The 22,539-nt window shown below is 48.0% G+C and overlaps 1 protein-coding gene and 1 pseudogene across 6 annotated transcripts in view; one reads left to right on the top strand and one right to left on the bottom strand.

Moving 5' to 3' along the window:
• Positions 1-13,280, top strand: part of MTA3 (metastasis associated 1 family member 3) — a 179,512-nt gene extending 166,232 nt beyond the window's left edge. For 5 of the 6 annotated variants that reach the window (XM_059659993.1, XM_059659991.1, XM_059659992.1 and 2 more), the window contains exon 17: positions 12,584-13,280. In XM_059659993.1, coding sequence (XP_059515976.1) covers positions 12,584-12,609 — 26 coding nt within the window. In that variant the 3' untranslated portion in view covers positions 12,610-13,280. Of the gene's footprint in view, positions 1-11,733; positions 11,808-12,583 lie in introns of all 6 variants that reach the window. The other variant, XR_009447997.1, reaches the window with a different exon arrangement.
• Positions 7,724-9,241, bottom strand: LOC132213433 (large ribosomal subunit protein uL15-like; annotated as a pseudogene).
• Positions 13,281-22,539: the final 9,259 nt, after the last annotated feature.

Genomic DNA, 22,539 nt, shown 5'->3' with positions numbered 1-22,539 from the left:
CATCCAGGCAATATGTAGTGTTCATTTCAATAGTCCTGGAGTTTGAAACTGTCTTGATTGTTTAAATGTTGGCATTTATTTATGAATTAAACCCTTTTCAGGCTTTGCATGTCTTATGGAACACTAATTTCCTTCAGTGACAGTACATTTTTTATAATGAGGCCCTAGATCAAGGATGCAAAATTGACCTTCTAGTAATCATTTTCCATGGTGTTCTTTTTTCCCCCAGCATGACTTTTGATGGTCATAATGATGTCAAAATGAATAAAAATTTGAGGGTGAGGAGTTTAGTTTGCATTTATAGGCTTATCAATTGTTACAGATATGGCTTTCAAGAATTTAGCTACACAGGAATCTTGCAGAAACAGCTTCCTCGCTAGTGAGAGCACTGGCCATCATTGCTACAATAGGCCTAATGTCTAGACACCGGAAGACCAGGGAATGATTATGTCAAAATGTGGAGATGGGATTTCTTCCTAGCGTTTCCTTGCCCACAGCCTGGGGCCCTTGCGTTCAGGCTTAAATGGAATCAGGAATCTTTCCTTTTCATCTCATCACTTCCCTGGCCTCTCTAGGCTTATAGTCTTATTGCAGAAAGCAAAAAGTAAGTTCTGGTTATTTGATATGTACATATCAATGAGTGTATATACACATATATGCATATTTTCTTTATGGAGAAAAGTATCTCTTCCACTCATACCCGTTGGTCATGGTCATTTGGGTCTCATTCCTGCATTGCAGTTGCTGTTGCTCCTTCCTTGAATCACAGGTAACTGTCTCCGTGGGAATTGTAGAAAAAACAAAACTACTTGTAGTGTTACCCCTCTGTGGCTGTCGTCCCATTTCCTTCTGAGTGAATGCTGCTACAGGTCGCCTTTCTCTCAACAGGAGGAATGGACAGGGCATATGATGAAGCCCGGGTGTTATGTTGACTGAGACCTTCAGCATTATGGAGGAAGGGACACTTGCTGCGTTTTCTGAGAGATCTAGCTGTTGAGACACTTTTCTTTAAGACCCGTTGGTCTTTGCTCTCCTGTCCTGGTACAGAGAGGAAGGCTGAGGACGTGCTTTACCTGTGCTGTCTCCTTTGACTCACACAACAGAAGGCGCCAGGACGTCAGGGAGTTTTACTGTTTTGCATAACATGTAACTCTCTCTGCCTAGCACAGTGCCTGGAAAGTGGTAGGCACTTAATAAATGTTAATTGAATAAATGAAAGCGATTGAGAAAACGAGACCTAGAGAGATGAGTTAAAGTTTTCACAATTACCAGGTACTACATAAATAGATTGGGATTTCCCTGCAGGTGTGACTGGTATCAGAGTCTGTTCTTTTGACCACTGTTATAAATAAAGTTGTGGCTCCCAACTGCACTGTATTTGTCAGCAAAATAGAAACTACATAAGTTATTTTAACAGTTAATACAAAAATCAATATGACAGATACGGAGGGACAAAAGAAGTAAATGGGGAACATGGGGTTGGTGGTGGTGGCATAGGAAGCAGCCACCATCCCCAAGGTTGGGAGAGTAGAAGGAAGAAGCTGGGGTTATCACAAGGTAGAAAGAAGCTCAAGAGGGCCATGAGGAGCTGGAACTCAGAGCCCTGTAGAGGATGCTGTTCTGTCGGCGCTGGCCCCTGCCAGGTGTATGAGGCTGGTTCTGGGCGTGTGAAGTAAAGCTAGGAACTGGAGCTGCTATTGGGGTGATGCAGACAGGAAGAGGTAAAAGTAAAAACCAGCCTCTTCTCCATCCTTAAGCCTTTCATGCTCCCTCTAGCACCCCCTACTGGTGTGACAGGGAACCTGGTGGTTGAGGAGAAATGTGTTGGCAGAGTCCCAGCCCCAGCGTCACTACTGCCTAGCACAGTGCCTGGAACTTAGTAGATGCTCAATAGATGTTAATTGAACAGAAGTGAGTTTAGATGGACGGATGTGGAGCTGAGAGACGAGTGTAGCAGAAATACACATTTTGGAAAATGTCCCCATTTTTGTATTTCCGGTGGACCTTTTTCTTGGGATGATGGGTCTGTTTCTTATTTTTTGGGGATATGGAATGCTGACTAACCTGAATTTACAAGGTGACCTCAAAATACCAGAACAAATGTTAGGCTAATAGTGCGTTTTCATGGGATAGTTGATACTGTCATATACTAGAGTTGATAGATACAAACTCATGGGGAAGCCAGGCCCTGTGTGATCCAATAATAAAGTCAATTAGCATTGCCACTTAATGATCAGCAAGCCAGACAGATGATCACACCAAACAGGATTTTGATGGGAAGAACTAACTTGATGAAACGAAACCTGATCGTACTGAAATACCCTCGTCTCTCCGCCTCCGGGCTTCCTGGCCCCTTCTCAGTGGCTTGCCTCCTTCACTCACCCACTGTCTTTAGGTGGAGGTTCTAGATGATGGGAAGAGTCTGGATTTCTGCTGGCAGAAAGGATTTACCTGACATTTTAAAAGAAAATGATGTTCAGCGTCTCATTGTCTTCCTGGAAGTCACTGTCTTCCACCTGCCCTGGCCCGGCCCTTTAAAGGCCCTGGTGTACAGGTGACTGGGAGCCAGCACTCGGTGTGCCCTGCAAGCTTAACCATGGCACTGGGTGCACGCAGACTTGGTGCCTACCTCACAGACTTCAGCTCGGAGGGTGAAGACAAAATCTGCGCGCATAAGGAGCCCCTTGCTGGGGGTCAGCAATGATAAAAAGTGTGAATTTCAAACTATAGACCTACCTAGTACCTTGTCAGTCCCTACACTTCAGTGCACACCCCCCCTACCCCCCCATGCCCCCCCAGCTGTTGGTCCAGTGGCGTGCCACATGCAGTCACGGTGCTTTCCAAATCCTGTCCCTCCTTTTCAGACTTACAGATGCTTTGGTGACATTTTATTTTATTTTTTAGTGGTGACATTTTTATTGCCAGCAAACCAACCCTCCTGCCTCCTTGGTTAGCTCCAAGTGGCTGTGAGTGGAGAAGGTCCTGAGAGCAGGATGGAGGAGACGTAACTGGAAAGCCTTTCTGTGTCCAGGAGCCCAAAGAAAGGGCAGCAGTGGGAAGGAGGTGGACATCCAAGCGTTTGCAGTCAGATGGGATTCATTGCTGACATCTCTGATTATTTCCTGTGTGGCCTTGGATGAATCACTTGGTTTCTTTAAACCTGTTTTTTCCTCTGTGAAGCACAGAATTTGTTTGCCTTAGGGAAGTGTTACAATGATTAAAAATTCTTCACTTACTTTTATATGACTTGATTTTGTAAACACTTCATGAGCTAAGTGTTATAACCTGCATTTTTTTAATTTGTTATTTTTTTTAAAGTATTTTTATTTATTTCAAAGAGGAAAGAAGAGGGAGAGAGAGGTAGAAACATCAATGATGAAAGAGAATCATTGATCGACTGCCTCCTGCACACCCCACACTGGGGTTCGAGCCCACAAACTGGGTTTATGCCCTGGACCGGAATCAAACCCAGGACCCTTCAGACCACAGGCCCACGCTCTATCCACTGAGCCAAACCAGTTAAGCCTATTTGTTATTTTAAAAATTTTTATTTTTTAGTTACACTAGTGATTAGACTTTTAAGCCTAACTTGTGAAGTGATCTGGAACTGGCATTTTAATCATGAAAAAACTGAAAAAGGCTCAGAGAAATTAAGGGATTTGCCCAAAGTCACATGGCTAGCCAGTAGCAGAGATGAAATTGAGACTTCAAGGCCGGTATTGTTTCCCCTGGGCCAATAAGGACCCAGATTGGTGTGTTGAGTGCACCTGAGAGGTGTTTAGTTTTCTGTGTGTAGGAGATGGGTGTGTTTGTGCATATAGAGAGGAAAGTAGAAGGTGTTTTTCTTTGTTCAGATTGTAAAGTATAAGCCATCATCTTATATAATAAAAGGCTAATATGCAAATCAACCGAACAGTGGAACGACCGGTTGCTATGACACGCACTGACCACCAGGGAGCAGACGCTCAATGCAGGAGCTGCCCCCTGGTGGTCAGTGCGCTCCCACACGGGGAGCACCACTCAGCCAGAAGCCGGGCTCATGGCTGGCAAGTGCAGTGGCAGTGGCAGGAGCCTCTCCCGCCTCCACAGCGGTGCTAAGGATGTCCAACTGCTGGCTTAGGCCCACTCTCCCCAGGGAGTGGGGAGCAGGCCTAAGCCGGCAGTCGCATACCCTGAGGGCTCCCGGACTGTGAGAGGGCACAGGCTGGGCTAAGGGGACCCCTCCAAGTGCACAAATTTTGAGCTCTGGGCCTCTAGTTGTCTAATAAAAGCCTTCACCTTCTTTTCCTGCCCATATTATACCCCCTCCTTTTTATGGAACTTAGGGCATAGAAGCTATATTAGTTTCAGAGAGAGGAAAGAAAAAAGGAAGAGAAAATTCATAGAATCACCTTTAGGTGAAATGTGTTTAAAGTATATGCTATTCCCAGCACCAACTCTAATTTGTAGTAGATGCTCATTAAGTGTTAAGATTCCATCCCCCCCTTTAAAGGAGGACTGTTATTATTTTGGGAAATTTTAGGATATCAACCAAAGTTTTCATAGTCATATGTGAGTTATATAAAAATAGTGTCAGTTCTTTCCTTAAAACTACATCGCTTCCTTACCTAAGAGTATGGTTCTCAAAAATGACTCATGCACTTGCTTGAAGGTAAATGATTGCACATCAGAGGAGGCCAGTATCTATAAAGAGAAAGTGCCCTTGATTAAGTTATCTAGAGGCTTATTGAAGACTGGAAATTAGGATTATAGAGAAGACTCACCTAGCTTCCTACAGCAGAGGGGGTGGGGCATCATGATCCTGAGACAGTGGAATCTTTTTCAGAGTGAAGGCTGAGTCAGGAAAAACAACCAGAGAGGAGAGGGACAGATGAGCTGTGCAGGCATCTCTCATCCTCTCCTGACCCGCTGAGAAGATGTCCTTGGTTGCCCCCTGCTGACAGATGCTTGAGTTGTGGTCAATCAGCAGCTCTTTCATTCTGCTGCGCAGGGACAAGAGGACTGCTACCATGTCTCCATCAGGGGGGACCGCTGAGAACAGATTGTGCTGTATAGTGACATAGACCAAGGGAGCATCAACTGGAGTTGTCCTTAAGCCTTTTCTGAGATGACAGCTTTGGTCCCAGGGGTACTACTCAGTGTGTCAGGAAAACTAAAGCGACAGGCTCATAAGAGAGGTAATTTCAGTGGGACAGAGTCAGGGCATCTGAGCCTAGGAAATTGATGAATTGTACAATAAGCTTCTTTTAATCTGCTCTCCTCTGGCTTATTTCCCCTGGGGTATGTGAGTCCACTGTAAATCTAATTTTTTTCTTATTTGTTTTCTACATTGAGTAATATTATTTCTCTCAATCTCCCATGTAGAGAGAATATCTAACATGGATGTCTCTAAGTACAATATTATGATCTGGGGTGTGAAGACTGTCCTTTTGATGACTTGTTCCTGAAATCAGTGACTCAACAGTTCCAACTGTTTGCATTCCAACCCTGGGAGATGGGTGGTGGTGAGGACCATGGTACCAGTGAGAGAGCTCAGGGACTGCATCTGCTGTCTTCACAAATCCCAGTAAAAATAGACGGCCAGAACAGCTGATGGCTCTCCTAGGCATGCTTCAGCCTAGCCTGCCTTCTGTCAAAATTTTTATGCCATTTCCAAAGATTATATTTTTGAATTTTCCAAAACATTGTTTATGGAAGAACATTGAGTACCCTAGACTCACCTCTGGTCTGCTTGTCTCAAGGTGTAATGTTATATAACCTGGTTAAGTACATAAAAGTACCTTCAAGGTGCACTCCCCCTTCCCCAGCATTTTTTTAAATGGATCCTTATGGCTGCAGGGTTTACTGAATGTGGAGCAATTATAGCAGAGTACCTAATGTATCTAGGAGAGGTCAGGAAAGTTGAAGCATTACCTGAGAGCAGTGGAAGGATGTTCCCTCATACTGTGTGAAGCTTTGGGCTGGGGTTTGTAGAGGAAGACAGACTCACGTACGTTAGGCATGAGTAATCCACGACTTGGTGTTTTGGTGTATTCTGGTAGGATGCCCAATTAGCCACCCCTGGGACCATGCCTGGGTTTACTAATAATCAAATACCTCTTTCCTGTCCCTGAGGCAAGTACTAGCGTGTGAGCTGTAAGAGGTCTATACCCGTGACCCTCCCAGTATTGTGGAGGTCTTAGAAGGGTGACAGAAGTCCATGGTAGTTACGCAAGGGTCCTCAGCTTGAGGGCCAGCTCTGCCTCCTCGAAAAGTATCTCTCTTTACCTGCAAGGGTCATTACAGGAAACCTTTTAAGCCAGTCTATTCCTATGTACTTCCATTCTCAGTGATACGTAGAAGGTGAACCTTTGAGAAAGAAAGTGAACCTTTGACTTGAAAGCCAGGTCCCAAGGTTTTTTAGATGCTTGGGAAACGAAAGGGAAGAAACAGCAGAGGGAGGGGATTTGGTCCCTGAAAAACACTCTTCTTTGGAATAGATTCAACTCATCCATCAAAAGAGCAGGCACAAATGTCTGAGCAAGCCACTGGGACATCAGTATTAGACGCCCCAGGGCAGTAAAGACCAATCCCCCAAACAAACTGATTTAGGCACCCCCTGAGCAGTCTCTGTGGGTCCCAGTGAAGGAGTGAGAAGTCTTCTGGAACTGCAGAGTCCCCAGGGCAATGGAAATGGAAAAATTCGTCGCACTCTCGTTGATTTGGGTCCCCCACTGGGTTCATTTTGAGCTTCTCAACCTTGCTCTTTCCGTTTCTCCCCCCCGCCCCCCGCCCCAAATGGTTGAGCACTCTTTAAGCTCAGAAACCATCTGAGTTATAATCTATGTATTCTTCTCACTCAACCAAATATTTTTTATTAGCAACTATTTACATATTAATGAATATGAAACATAATTAATGTAAAATGAGCAGGCTTGAAGGCAGCTTTGTCAGATGGCGGTTCCTAAAGAGGATATCTGAGAAGACTATTTTCCTGACAGTCCTCTGGCAGCTTCCCTCAGTGCCTGTAGGAGCCTCTCGGGCGGTCAGTGCGCATGGCGAGAATAAGTCCTGGGAAGTAGGGCCGACCACCTGAAGGCACCTAAGAGCAGTCAGCAGAAAAATCATTAAGACAGTAGATACTGGACCTCCTGCACTGGTTCTCTGGTTTTCTTCTTGTTTCTCCAGTTTTCTTTCTCTGTGTCTTTTCACTCTACTTTCTGGAGACTTTCTAAATGTTATACTCCAACCAGACTTGTCTATTTAGTTTGTCAAATTTTGCTTCATGTATTTTGAAGTTCTGTTATTGAATATATATGTATTTGGAATTTTTGTCTTTTTTACTATTTTATCATTATGAAATGATCTTTCTCTCTGTTAATACTACTTGTCTTGAAGTCTATTTTGTCTGATGTTAATATGGCCACACCAGTTTTCTTTTCCTCTTGTTTTTATTTATTTTATTAAAAAAATTTTAAAAATATATTTTTTATTTATTTCAGAGAGGAAGGGAGAGGGAGAGAGAGCTAGAAACATCAACGATGAAAGAGAATCATTGACCAGCTGCCTCCTTCATGCCCCCTACTGGGGATTGAGCCTGCAACCCAGGCATGTGCCCTTGACTAGAATCAAACCTGTGACCCTTCAGTCTGCAGGCCGACACTCTATCCACTGAGCCAAACCAGCTAGTACCTCCTCTTGTTTTCGTTTTTGTTTGTTTGTTTGTTTTCTTTTTTTTAAATGATTTTATTTTAGTTTTATTAAACTCAAAGTAGAATGATTCTTATAGTATCTCTAAAGGCAGCGCATGCTGTTCCAGCACAGATTTTTTTTTAAAACCCTAAAGAGCCATTTTCCATTATCATTTCTTTTTAAAATAACTTTATTAAAGCATAATTGACCTTCAGTAAACTATACACATTTTTAAATATACAATTTGACAAGTTTGACATATATAGACACCATCATCACAATCAAGATAATAAACTTATCCATCACCCTCAGACATTTTCTTGCACCCTTTCTAACCTTTCTAGTCGCCCTTCCTCCCCATCTCCCTCACCCCTCCCAGTTGACCACGGATTTGCTTTTGGTTGCCACAGATTAGTTTACACTTTCTAGGATTTTATATAATGGAGTCATATGATATGTACCCTTTGTCAGTTTGAATAATTTTTAGAGATTTATCTTCAAGTTCACTCATTTCTTCCATAGTATTAAATCTGCTTTTAATTCCATCCAACAAATGGTTTATTTCAGATTTTTATATTTTTCAGTTTTAGAATTTTCATTTAGTTCTTTTATATTTCTTCTAAGATACATCATCTTGTCACCCATTATATCCAGACTTTTCTATAGGTTCTTTTTCTTTTTATTTTTTACTGTGGACATTTTAATGAACTTCCCTCCATGTAGCTTCAAGCTCCCAGGACACAGGCCCTACCAACACCCTTAACCTTCTCCTCAGCTCCTCTGCTGAAGAACTTGGCCTTCACAATGACAGGCTGCTTTGGGAGCTTTCCCTTCCCCAGAACTTTGTAGGAGCCCGATCGCACCACATCAGTGATAGGAGCAGCTCCAGTCTTGCTTTTGCAGCATTTACCTGTGTGTGCTCACTGACCAGAGTCCACAGTTTATCAAGGTTGACAGTTGGGCAGAAGCTCTGGTTCCTCTTTAAGTGGTAATGCCTCATACCGACTTTCCCAAAGTAACCTGGGTGATAGTTGTCAAAGTTGATCCTGTGATGATGCAAGCCACCAGCATTACCGCACCCTACCCCTGCCCCAGGTGCTTCCTGTGCTTGCCAATGTGGCTGTGGCTGTGGCCATGGCTCACGTGGCCCCGGAGTTTCCGGGTCTTCCTCAGTCTGGATGGCATGTCGGTGGCCCAGCTGCAAGAGCTATAGATTCTTTAACATAGATATATAGTAAATAGTTTAAGTCCATATCTGCTAATTCTAACATCTGACTTATCCATTAGTCATCTTCCAGTGACTTTTATTTTGGTTATGGGTTGCATTTTCCTGCTCCTCAGGTCTAATAATTTTTAATGAATGCTGGTCAGTGTGGATATAAAGTTGTAGAGACTCTGGCTTCTGTTATTTTCCTCTGCAGAGTATTGAATTTTATTCTGGAAAGCAGTTAAGTTGCAGATCATCTCGACTATGTGGGGGCTTGGTTTAAAGCTGTATTAGATCTGGTTTATTTTAGTTTTTTTTCTTAGTCCCATTAGATTTCAATAGAAAAACCAAGTTGTTTGCCCATCCCTCTAACTTTGCAGAGCTTGAGTTCTAAACTCTGCCTTCTCAGCACTGGACAGCTGTGAGGTTGCTGCTTGGTCTCCTTTAGCCTTCCAGCAGATGTTTCCCACTGGGCTTCTTGCAGTCTCACCTGCCCACGGTAGTTCACAACTCAGCCAGCCCTGGCCGGTGTTCTCAGTGGTTAGTGTTGGCCCACACACTCCAAGGTCTCAGGTTTGATTCCAGGTCAAGGGCACGTTCTTGGGTTGTGGGTTCGCTCTCTGCCCCCGGTAGGTCTTTTCCTAGGGCCTCTGCCAGCGCTGCCCTGCTGGGGACCTCTGTGTCTGCTGCATGTGGCTCTCATTCTTGCTTCAAGGAAATGCAGTGAGGCCGGGGAACTTCTGAGCAGCCGGGAGTGAAGTGATAGCCTTCGGAGGGCAGGTGATAAGCATTGGGCTTCTTCGGCCTGGAATGCAGAGAGGTGACATATCCCAACAGAAAGCTATGGCCAGTGTAGTGAAGGCTGATGTGAACCTGGATGCCGGATCCCGAGATGCTGCGGGGAGAGGGTTGCTTTGGAAACGGGAGCAGATAGTTGAGTATAAAGAGATGAAAGCACAGTTTACCATGGCAGACCAGACACTTGGGAAACTATTACAGGTAGCTCTTCTGGCAGATGGCTGAATTCCATTGGGGTTTGAACAAATAAATGAATGACAGAACTCACCCCCCTCCTAAAAAAAAGAAAAAGAAAAAGAGAGAGAGAGAGAGAGAGAGAGAGGCTTCTGAAATGTAATGACACATATATAGCCATTAATTCAGACACTGAAGAGGATAGTATGCTCTTACTGGGCTGGATATAGAATAGGCAGCTTGGTGTAGTAGGAAAAACTTGCTCTGAATTAAGATCTGGGTTCAAATCTTGATTCCTCAACTTGCTGTGTGACCTTGAGAGGTTTCCTAACCTTTCTCACCTAGACAAGGTTCTTTTTTTTATTTTTTATTTATTTTTATTTTTTTAATTGAATCTTTATTGTTCAGATTATTACATTTGTTCCTCTTCCCCCCCCCCCCATCCTCCCAGCTCCCACCCCACCCTCCGCCCTCACTCCCCACCCACCGTCCTCATCCATAGGTGCACGATTATTGTCCAGGCTCTTCCCGCATCTCCCACACCCCTTTCCCCCCCAAGAATAGTCAGTCCATTCCCTTTCTATGTCCCTGATTCTATTATGATCACCAGATTATTTATTCACTTGATTCCTAGATTCACTTGTTGATAGATGCATATTTGTTGTTCATAATTTTTATCTTTACCTTTTTCTTCTTCCTCTTCTTAAAGGATACCTTTCAGCATTTCATATAATGCTGGTTTCGTGTTGATGAACTCCTTTAGCTTTTCCTTATCTGTGAAGCTCTTTATCTGACCTTCCGTTCTGAATGATAGCTTTGCTGGATAAAGTAATCTTGGTTGTAGGTTCTTGGTATTCATCACTTTGAATATTTCTTGCCATTCCCTTCTGGCCTGCAAAGTTTCTGTTGAGAAATCAGCTGACAGTCGTATGGGTATTCCCTTGTAGATAACTGAGTTTCTTTCTCTTGCTGCTTTTAAGATTCTCTCTTTGTCTTTTGCTCTTGGCATTTTAATTATGATGTGTCTTGGTGTGGTCCTCTTTGGATTCCTTTTGTTTGGGGTTCTCTGCGCTTCCTGGACCTGTAGGTCTATTTCTTTCACCAGGTGGGGGAAGTTTTCTGTCATTATTTCTTCAAATAGGTTTTCAATATCTTGCTCTCTCTCATCTTCTGGCACCCCTATAATTCTGATGTTGGTGCGCTTGAAGCTGTCCCAGAGGCTCCTTACACTATCTTCGTATTTTCGGATTCTTTTTTCATTTTGCTTTTCCGGTTGGGTGTTTTTTGCTTCTTCGCATTTCGAATCTTTGACTTGATTCTTGCGCTCCTCTGGTCTGCTGTTGGGTGTCTGTATAATATTCTTTATTTCAGTCAGTGTATGCTTAATTTCTAGTTGGTTCTTTATCACAACATCGAGGGTCTCATTAGATTTCTTGAGGATCTCACTACATTTATCGGCGGCTTCTAGACAGTTCTTAAGAGACCTTAAAAGTGTGGTTCTGAACTCAATATCCTCCATTGACAGTTTTGTCCTGTTTCTTTGTCTCCGCATTTTTTATGCTTTCTTGGTACACCTCCAAGTGGTCTTTGTGCGCAGTCTTGTTGCCTTTAAGCCTTGATTGATGTCGGCAATACCAGGGGTGATTTGACCTCCGGGCTAACTGGCTATGAGTGTCAGCTGTGTCTGCAGTGGGAGAGCTTCTGTCTCTCACCTAGACAAGGTTCTGATGAAAGTTAAATAAGTCCGTAACATTGTCAGTAGGCTCCATAAAGCAAAGGTTAGCCCGAGTCCTAACTGAATTACCTGGGTTTTTATTGAACACGTATTTGCTGAGCCCCCCTACCAAATACCAGGCTGTGCACATATATCTCCCCTGTTCTAGAAAGGCTCCTGAAGTGAAGGCGCAGCTCTGCTCCGGCCTGCAGACCTTCCTCAGGAGGGCGGGAGGCTGTGAAGGTGAGCGTCCCCGTGTCCTCTGCTGGCTGCAGGTGGCATGCATGATGGGCAAGGACAGCCGAGTGCCACCTTGGCCGGACCCCCTGATCCCCATCTCAGCAAACAAGCCCCACTTCCCTCCCCGCACTTTCCTAATAACCAAGCCAAAGGTTTCACAACCCACTGATAATGCCAGATGGTGATGATGTGGTTTTCAGCCACTTCTGCTTTTCATTTACTCATTTCTCCTGAGAGTCTGTAGGTGCCCAGCTCTGGGACAGGAGAGTTGAAGGTCTTTGGGGGAAGTGGAGAGGGTGAGAATGAGGGGCCCTGTGGGTGTTTGAGGTTTATTCCCCTCCTACAAAAAAACTGTTTCTAGCATCTGAGTGCCCACATCCTTACGATTAATTATGCTTACCTCAGATCCGGTGGTGCCTCCTCCCGCCCTTAGTGTGTTCCCCGTCCCTTAGCCTCTGGTCACAGAAGTTCCATGATGGCAGTCTGATCAGCAGATAAGCACTGGCCAGGTGAGGGGTTGCACCTGCAGTGATGACTAAATCTGCCCATCCAAAACCCAGCGTTTAACACTTCAGTGTTATTCACATATTTTCTTGGCCTCAATTAAAGTTTCTTTTGGTCCAGCCTTAAACCGCATTGTGAGCTTTCATTTGACTTCCTGCCCAGCCTCCTTCCCTCGAAGGTTGCCATGTTGGTGGGAGGGCTGATTCCATCCCTCCTCACTTTGCATCTGCCGTCGGAACTCATTTAACTCTGACCCTTTTTCTTTCCTTTTCCAGAACTCACATGCTGCGTGTCAGACTGAGCTACCCCTGTTTCATCCTATAATCCAAGACTTGCTCCACTGCCCTGCTGCTGTTCATGGCCGTGCCTGGGAAGGAGGCAGCCCCATCCCCAGTACCTTTCAGTGGGAGACCTCCATGCGCACCCCATGGAGACTCGATGAGAGGGGAGGGGGAAGAAACTGTAGGAGTGCACGCCCCAAAAGCTGAGTCTCCCTGTGTGAATCAGTGTCACCTCGCTTTCCTCAGAGACCTCGCTGTCCCCGAGAGACCTGCCTGAGAATTAAGGGCAAGAGGGAGCCACTCCGCTTCCTCCCTTCTCCGCACCCTGCATCCCTGCACAGCAGCTCTTGGGGCAGGAGGGCGGCTGAGAGCTCCGAGCCACTGCTGCCCTGCATGCGCCAGCTCAGCTCTGTTGTAAGCTGTATGACCGTGTACAGGAGGGACATGGCATCTTTCTGAATGGATTTTTCTTAACAAATGTGCCAGTGTTTATGCAATTCACAACATTTCCCTTGTCCCCGCTGTTACTGTCACTGGCTTTTTCTCAATCGGCTTCATAGTAATTTTTTTTTTTTAATGGGGAAATTTTCCTCTTTACCTCCTGCATCCTATATTTGATCCCTTCCCTACCCCTCCAAGGTACAGACTTACCCGAGGTCCTGACAAATGATAAGAAAAGTGTCTTTGGGAAGCCCGTGACTCTTCATATTGTCTGTATTTTGTCACTGAAGAGAAGTTGGTGTTCTGCTTGGTTCTTCTTGGTCCCTGACAGCTCCTGCTGGAGCAAGTGTTTACACTGAGCCAAGCATGTATATCACTGTGACAAGCCATTTGCGTGCTGTCCCATTCGCATACAGCCAGACCAGCCGACGGGGCATTGCAGCCAGGTTGCTCTTTCAACAAGTTACAGATCACCCAGCTCTGTTTTAAGCAGATGGAATTATTTGATCACGGAAGGTGAAGTGAGAGAGCTAGGTTCGCAGGTGGGTCTGTGAATAGGACACCATGAGTCCCCACCCTTCCGGCCCAAACGCTTCTGTGAGCACCTGTGCCTGGCCCCCAGGAGACCTGCCTGCAGCCTGGTTTCCACTGGCTTGGGCTCCTGTCCGCTGTCAGCACCAGCCCTTGGTGGCACCACAGACTGTGCTCCGCGCTCTGTGCATACAGCTGCAGGGCCAGGAACTTGGTGCCCCCCTGGCTCCCCGAGCAGATGTGAAGCCTGGCTACTCCCCTGCCCTCCGTTTGCAGGGACAGCCTGCAGAGCACCTGGTCACAGCACCAGGAGAAAACTGGAGTCTGGCCTCCCAGCTGTCCATGGGGTCTGCAGGTGGGAGGCAGCTGGGCGGCTGATGGTAGGTGCCCCAAACAGCCAGGCGGTTGCAGGACAGAATGGCTGCCATTGAGTTGATCCCACCCCCTCAGTCCCCCGGCAGAGTGAAGTATCACTAAAATGACCATGACATTCTCGATGTCCAGATCCTCAGAGCTGGGTGCCGCCTGCAGAGAGGATGTGATGATGCATACTGCTGACGGCGAGGCTTGGAGTTGAGCTGCCTTTTCCTTTTCTGGTTTTGCAGTCACAGTGGCTTCTCTCCTAGGAGGAGTTGGCTCTCATCTTAGGCTCTTGCGGGGGTGACCCGGGGACATTCTCACCACTGCCAACTCTTGGGCTATTCTGGGTCTTGGCTTGGGGCTCCGCGGGTGGGCCCGTGTCAGAGGAGCTCAGTGAGCGGGAGGAGGTGGCAGGTCTTGTCCTTAGGGTTTCCCAAGAGAAGCCCCTTCAGAAAGACCTGGGGGGCGGGGGGGCGGCAGGGACAGGCTCCACAGCACACACGTGGTGTGTTCTTGAGAGACACGGGAAAGCTGTCTCTCCATGCCCTGTCTGTTAGAGAAGCAGTGAGCTGTCCGTGACGCTGCTCCAGTTTCATTCTCTCTGCCTGGTTACCAGGCCCAGGAGAGGTGGAGACGGGGCCAGGCCAGGTCTGAGGGAGGAACGGGGAGGCCCACCCCGTTCCGGGGCACATGTGGCTCTGGCACAGGTGCAGCTCCGTGTGAGCCACGTGAACCAAGAAAGCTCTTCCTCCGCCTTGTAGTCAGAGCTGGCTCTGCAGCCCCGTCCTCCTACGACGAGGATGTTGAGTAAGATCTCATGCTCTCACTTCACCTCTGGAAAGCCCCGGAGCATTCGAGTGAACACTCCAGGGAAGCGGAAGGACGCCAAGGAGCCTCCGACGTTGGCCTTTGCCGGTCTGAGCACTTGGTGCTGACAGGGTTTCCCTGCCACCCCCTTCCTGGGGCCACCGCGTCACCATTGTATGTGTCAGTGGTGTGCAGTGTTGTGCAATGAGCTTGTGGGTGGACGTAAGTCTGTCTGCATGGCCCACAGCCGACATGCGCAGTGGGTGCTGTGCTGAGCCTGGTCTGTGCTCCCTTGGATGAGATCCCAGAAGCTCTGCAAGTCATCTCCCCTCTCCTTCTCTAGCATACCCCTCCGAACCCCCAATTTCCTATCCTAGATGGGGTGCAAAAGAGGAGGGCACCAGACTGGCTCTTTAGCTCGCCTCTCACAAGTCCACCTTGCCCACAGCCCAGTTTCTGTGTCAGTGTCCAACCAGGAAAACAGAAGCCTCTCTGAGTATTTAAACAGAGGGGTTTTAATCCAGGTAATTGTAGCACAGAAACAAGGAACGCTTCGAGGCCAAATGGGAGGGGGGAGCAATCCAGAGGTGAGTTGGAAGGCTGATGGGACACGGGGGAGAGGCCGTGTTACTAGAGCCAGGGCGCAGGAACACTGGGAGGAACCTGGGACCACAGGGGCCTGTCCTGCAGGGGCTGCAGCCACAGGAGGCACGGTCCTTGCCAGAAACAATCCCCCAGGCAGAGACGGGAGAAATGGCCTGATTCTCCCTAGCGCAGTGATGGCGAACCTATGACACGCGTGTCAGAGGTGACACGCAAACTCATTTGGTTGATTTTTCTTTGTTAAATGGCATTTAAATATATAAAATAAATATTAAAAATATAAGTCTTTGTTTTACTATGGTTGCAAATATCAAAAATTTCTATAAGTGACACGGCACCAGAGTTAAGTTAGGGTTTTTCAAAATGCTGACACGCCGAGCTCAAAAGGTTCGCCATCTCTGTCCTAGCGTGTAGCTTCCCGATTTCTGTAGGCGCCTCTTGTTAACTACGCCCAGCTGGAAGCGAGCCGACCTGGGGGCCTGGGACAGGCAAGCTCAGCGGTCAGCTCCCCACCACTCAGCGGAGCTGGGAAGGGCGAGGAGCAGGTCTGAGGGTAACCAGGCCAGGACATGTGCTCTGTATCATGTCTGAGCCTGGTGTTCATGCCCCATGCTGTCCTGAGGTCCTGGTGAGGGGAGGCAGAGGAACTGCCCCTGGGTTTTCATAGATTTTCTTTCACTCTACCCAGAGAGGAACGTGCGTTTGGGAGGGAGGAAGAAAGCCTTTATTCTTAGCAGTTGTCCCTGTTTTCCTTTGGGGGAACTTACCCAGGTAGCAGCCCCAGGTATCTGTCCCCCCTGCCCATGTCTCTCCCCCGATCTCTGGTTTCTCTGCCAGAGAACAGTGACCCCGAACATGCATCAGTGGTCAGGAGTGTTTCCCCAGGACCATTCATTCGGAGAGCGACATTAGTGTGCACCGTCTATCTGTAGGTAGCTGCCATCTACTAATCAATCATCGTGTTTCCAATCAATTTCGGGAAATGATGCCTGGTTTATGCTGTCCTTCGCTGGGGCAGTGGCTCAGCTGTCCGGCTGGGTGCACACAGCCCTGGCATCAGGCGCTCCTGGTCTTGGGTGCTGCATCCCCTGCGTAGCTCTGAGGGCCTTGGGGAGTCATAGGCCAGGCCAGTGACCTGATGTCCCCACATGCCGAGACTCAGGGTTTGCATCTTCTTCTGCTGTCTCATAAGCCAAATGGAGGTTTTGTGAGGCCAGGTCACTCTGATAGGTGGCCTTTGACCCTGTGTCCCCCAAACCTGGAGGTATGAGGACAACAGACAGACGTTTGCCCATCAACCACTTTGCACTGCTCTGCCCAGTGCCAGCCGGGGGGTGTGAGCTGAGGGCGTGTGCTGTGCCCTGTGCATGGGGAAAGCTCCTGTGCAAAACAAGTGGAGCTACATGTTCCACAGACAGGAGCCCAGCACCCTCTTCTCATACCGTCCTCCTCGGGCCTGAAAGGCAGAAATAAAAATGTCTGAGGTGACTTAAAAGGCAAAGGGAGCCTGACCCAAATGCCCTGCATTCCCCCTTTCTTTCCCAGGCCGAGTGCTGGCGCCTGCCTGGAAACGTTATTCTCTGGTGCGTATCTCAGTGGTTCCAGCCTGTCGCCGGCTGGGTAGACTCTGCCTCAGTTGCTGTGCGGGGCCGTTGCAGGCTCACTCGGGACTGCTCCAGCCCATGTCTGGGAGGAACACCTGTTTGTGACTCGTTTGCTGGCCTTTGTGAGAGACTGAGAGATTGCGAGATAGAGAGATACAGAAATGCAAGAGAGGGAGAGAGAGACTGTCAGTCCAAGTTTCTTTCCGGAGTTTCCGGAGAAGCAAGACCTAAGCACGTGAGGTTCCTGGAGAACAGAGAAGCTGTACCTTGGGCTGTGCCAGGACTTGGAGGAGTTCCGGGACTGAGGGCTCAGTGAGGCTGGACCGGTGGTCAGGAAAGGCTCTGTGAAGCAGAGGGAGCCCTCAAGGTCGAACACAGCAGCCCCCCCTCCTCCATGGAATCCCTAAGGTGCCCGTGGTTCTTGGTGTCGTTTTATTTAGACTTTTTATCCTGGCTCAAATACTTCCTTCTTTCTGGAAGCTGATCTGTAGAGCTCAGAGTGTCCTATGCCCTCCCTGCCAAGGGGTACCAACCTTAAGTTCCATTGCCGAGACTGGGTTTGTTATGGTCAGACTTCCTCAGGAGGTTTCTTCTGGCTCAGCTTTACCTCCTACTTGTTCCACTCTTGCTCCTGAACTGCAGGGGTCACTGGGGGAAACCGTGCGACCTGCAGGGGCTGTTGCTGCCCCATAGCTGTGGGTGCTAACTCCCCAGGTACCTTTGTGCTGCTTGCTTAGTGGCCCTTTTATATGTACGCTAGGAGCTTGTTATCTTTTAAAAAAATGATTTTATTGATTTCAGAGAGGAAGGAAGAGGGGGGGAGAGAGAGAAACATCAATGATGAGAGAGAATCACTGATCGGCTGTCTCCTGTACACCCCACACTGGGGATCGAGCCTGCAACCTGGGCATGTGCCCTGACCAGGAATCAAACTGTGACCTGGTTCATACATCGACACTCAACCACTGAGCCACGCAGGCTAGCGGGTCAGGAGCTTGTGTTCTTATTTTCAGAACCAGCTATTCCAGTCCTTTGTCACGCCCTAAGCCCTCACACACCGAGAGCCAAGCCGTCTAAGAATCCCTTCACCTGTCTTCCCCTCCGCCCCAAGGCCCTCTGTATGTAACAGTGCCTTTCCAACAACCCAAGGAGGCACCCCCCGGCCTCTAGAGGACCCTTCTGGACCCACATGCTGAATCCGTCCCTCCCTGACCCCCCTTGCAGTAGAATGTCCTGACTCAGACCAGACTGTCACTCACTAGCTATATGGCCTTGGGCAAGTTACTCAACCTCTCTGTGCCTCAGTCTTTCCATCTGTAAGTTAGGATAATGGTATCTACCGCATAGGACTAAATAAATCGTACGGTGCTTAGTCCAGGGCCTGGGACAGAGTGTTTGTTTTTGTTCTATCATCATTTTCTTCCCTCTCCCCTCATTTTCACCTTCTCTCCCTTCTTCCATCACTGGATTTAAATTTCTCCATCTAGTCAACACAACAACAGAACAATCAAACCACCACAACTTCTGTCCTCTACTTAGCTTTGCCTGAAGCTATTGGCATATCTCCATTTGCTGGCAGGCACATTTGGAAAAGGGGAGAGTTGTCTCCATTGCTTCAAATCTCATTAATATCTCAACCCATTATCGTACTTTATGGCTTCCATTCTGCCCCTACTCCCAGCCACTCACTGAAATTGCTGTCGATAAAGCATTAGTGACCTAATTGCCAAACCCAACACTGTTTTCAGTCATCGCACTTGAACTTTCTTGAGCATTTGAAGCTGTTGTCATCATATTACTTTTCTTTGTTCATGACACAGACCCCTTCATTCTCTACCTAGAGAAAAGCTAAGTAACATTCAGATACTGCTCATAGTTACTTTTTCCAGATTTTTTTACAAAGATAATTTCAGATACAGTGGTAGTCACCTGTGAGCCCCCTTCCCATGTTCCCCCGTCTCACAAGCAACCACTCTCTTTAATTTGGTGTTTATCATCCCAGTGCATGATTTTACACAATACATATCTATGAATCTATAATCAATACAGAACATGTTTTACATATTATTAAATTTTACACAAAAGACAGTCTATCACTTTGTTTTTGTTAATCCTCACCCGAGGATATTTGTCCATTGATTTTTAGAGAATGGAAGGGAGAGGGAGAGTCTGACAGAAATATCAATGTGAGAGATACACATCAATTGGTTGCCTCCTGCACCCAACGTGACCAGGGCCAGGGAACCTGCAACCAAGGTATGTGCCCTTGACTGGAATTGAACCTGGGACCCTTCAGTCTGAGAGCTGATGCCCTATCTACTGAGTCAAACCAGTTAGGGCCAGTCTATCACTTCTTAAAAAGCTTGTGTTAATAGTACCAGACAATGGGTTGTTAACCCAGGTTTTCAATCCAAGATGCTTGAGCAGACTGTCAGACACACGCTTTTGTTTTCATTTTTAAAAAATATATTTTTATTGATTTCAGAGAGGAAGGGAGGGGGAATGAGAGACAGAAACATCAATGATAAGAAAGAGTCATTGATCAGCTGCCTCCTGCACACCCCCTACTGGGGATCAAGCCCGCAACCTGGGCATTCGCCCTGACTGGATTTGAACCATGACCTTCTGGTTTATAGGCCGATGCTCAACCACTGAGCCACGCCGGCCGGGGCACATCCTTTTGTTCTCAGATCAGCTTTCTTCAGCATGCAATTAGGAGTTTTGGAAAATGCTTTATTCTTTCACGAAGCACTTTGCAGCCTGTCTGGGTATTTTATGTTTGGCTTTTACCCTCATAAAGAGTGTCTCCATTCTGTTCTTTTTAATGGGTAATCTCTATACTTGAGCAGAGAGATTGCCTTGCCCTGTTTATGTTCTTACTGCAAAATCCCTGGTTTTCTTCCAATTAGAGGTTTCTTCTGGGCATTTTATGGGTCTTCCTCTATGTGTCTTACTTGTGGGGATTTTTTTTAAAAAGGATGATTCTTATAGTCTTCTTTGCTCTTTTCCCAGGTGACCCCATCCATCCCCTTAAGCTCAATTCCGAATTAGTAAGAGGAAGATTCTGAAATCCTACTTCCAGCCTGCGTGGTTACGGAACATGTTTACCTGGAGGTCCTCCAAGCCCCTCCAACTTGTCTTCTTTACCTAGACTGTGCCTCATGGTTGCCCCTTCACAGTCTCCCTCACTGCCTTTATTCAGGTCCTTGCTTGGAATACAGACTGTTTCCTACTTAGGCCGACTCCCACACCCCCTCACCAGTCTGTGCACAGTGTTACCAGAGTTGACTGATCAAGATGCCAAACTGGTCCTCTTTGCTTTCTAAAAACCTCACACATATTCTCCTTCCTGCCATATTGATCGTCTTAGGGCCAACCCAGGCTCCTGAGCTTGCAGGGCCCAGCCTGCCTGTCCTGTCTCCTAACTCTGTGCCTAGGCCTCCTCCTTTCTTGCCTCAGTGATCTCTTCACCGCTCTCTGCACACTGAGTCTTCTCACAGCTCTGTGCCCTTGTTCATGCTCTTCCCCACATCAGGGATGCTGTTCCCTTCACTATTGTCCTCATCCTCCAGGATTCAGCCCCCCATGCATTACCTCATTGACACCTGGGCAGAGTTAGCTATCTGTGCTCTCAGGTGTATTGCTCCCTCAGATGCCCTGGATTATCCTGGCTTGGGTTGCATTTGATCTATTTGCAGGTCTGTCTCTCCCAGGTTTGGCCTGGAGGGCTCAAGGTCAGAGTTTACTGTCTGCCTTTGTAGCTTAGTGTCTGGCTACTGGTGGGTGCCCGGTAAATGCTGGATGACCCATCAACCACAGACCCATCAACCCAGTCCTGCCTGCTATCCCCCCCACACAGGAGTCCCAGGAGCAGAGTCATGGATGCCATTTGCTTGTCCCTCAGAGTGACAGCAGGTTACAGTCAGAGCAAGAGGAGAGAGAAGGCGCTGTTCAAAATCCACTCTGAGTAGACAGCCCACCCAGGGAACTTGTGCTATTTGGAACCTGAATGTAGAAATGGGGTCTGTATTCACCCTGCCTTCAGCTCACTTTATACTACCTCGGGCATTGCCCTCCCATTTGTAGAAAATCCTGCACTTCAACAGCCTGCTTCCTCCCCCATCTTTTCTCACTCCACCCCCCGCCCTCCATAACTGCCTCCCTCACTCATGCTCTGGCAGTATGCCCCGGGGTGGGGCTCACAAGAAAGTGCTCAGTCCCCAGCCTCCAGGAGCATTTGAGCCGTTCATAAAAGTGTCTCACTTGGAAATTCCAAACCTCAGGCCGAAACTGAGCTGGTCCAGGCTTGGCCCGTTTGGCCCCGTGGTGGCGGAAGATGGAGAAGAGAGGCATCCCTGGGAGAGGCACTACCAGGGAGAAAAAGGCAGCAACAAGAGTGGAGGAGTGGAGGTGTGGAGCAGGAGGCCCTGGGGGACAGAGAAACACGAGGAGACAGCTTGGAGGGCCCAGGTGGCACACCCCTTTCTATCGCTTGGGCTGGGTTCTCATATCTGTGAGGTTCTAAGAGCTCCTGGTAACTTTTCAGAAAGGGTAAGAGGATTAGCTATACATTGAGGAAATGGGTTCCAATATCGATTCCACCTGTTGTCTCTTGGCCACCGCCCTCCTCTGGACAGGTTCTCTCCATCTCCCACCCCAACATCCACACTGTTCCTGGATGCCTCCCTCCTGGGGCGTGGGGGACAGCCTGGAGCTTTGGCCTCCACTCCTGAGGTGGAAAAGCATCCCTGTCCATGATATGAGAGGGTTGGATTGAGTGGATTAAACTCCTAAGCAAACAGGGAGAGAGGGTTTGGTCCCCGTACTCGAGGCCTAGAGGCCCGTGTCTGGGGTGATAAGTGGAGAACCAGTCCCGGCCCCTTCCAACTCCCCAGCAGGAAGGCACGTGTGTGTTGCGGGAGGTGTTTGTTGTTCTGAGGCGGTCAGGGCTGGGGACACATGGGAAGATGGAAGGGGCCGGGAGATACCTCTAAGTAGTCCTTTGGGAGCCTTGAAGGCTATGTCCCCACCCTGTGACTTCCCCTTTGGACACTAGGGACAACCATTATCCCCTCCTCCAAAAAAGAGCAAAACCCTGATTCATGCCAGGTTACACACCTGTACCTGAGAAACCCAGGCCACCAGGTGAAGTAGCCCAGATGGTCTCAGACACCACTGGCATATTGAATAGGACAGAAAGGGGTAGAGGTGGGCAAGATGATCTTCGGGGAGAGCTGTGAGCCAGCACTGGTGACCCTGAGGCCCCGGCCCTCACCCCAGTCCTGTCCCATAGGGCCAGGGTCAGGGCCATGGTTGTGTACTTGGGGCTGAAGAAAGCCTGGGGGGCGGGGGGGGGGGGGGCTGGAAGTGAGCCAGGAGTCTGGACTGGGTGGAGGTGGTGACCTCCACATGGTCTCAGGGGAGAGCAGGGCAGGGCCTGGTCCTTGCTGCTTTGGGCAAGACCTCAGGGATTGTAGAAGGGAAGCTGAAGGCCAGAGAGGATCAGAGACCTCTCAGGGGCCTAGCATGGCTGTGGGACATCCCGGGGGCCCAGCGGGGCTGTAGGGCCTCCCGGGGGTTCAGCAGGGGTGCCCTCCCATGATC

Source organism: Myotis daubentonii, chromosome 12 (genome assembly GCF_963259705.1).
Source record: "Myotis daubentonii chromosome 12, mMyoDau2.1, whole genome shotgun sequence".
NCBI classification, from domain to species: Eukaryota; Metazoa; Chordata; class Mammalia; order Chiroptera; family Vespertilionidae; genus Myotis; species Myotis daubentonii.
This window is presented reverse-complemented; position numbering and strand designations above follow the sequence as displayed.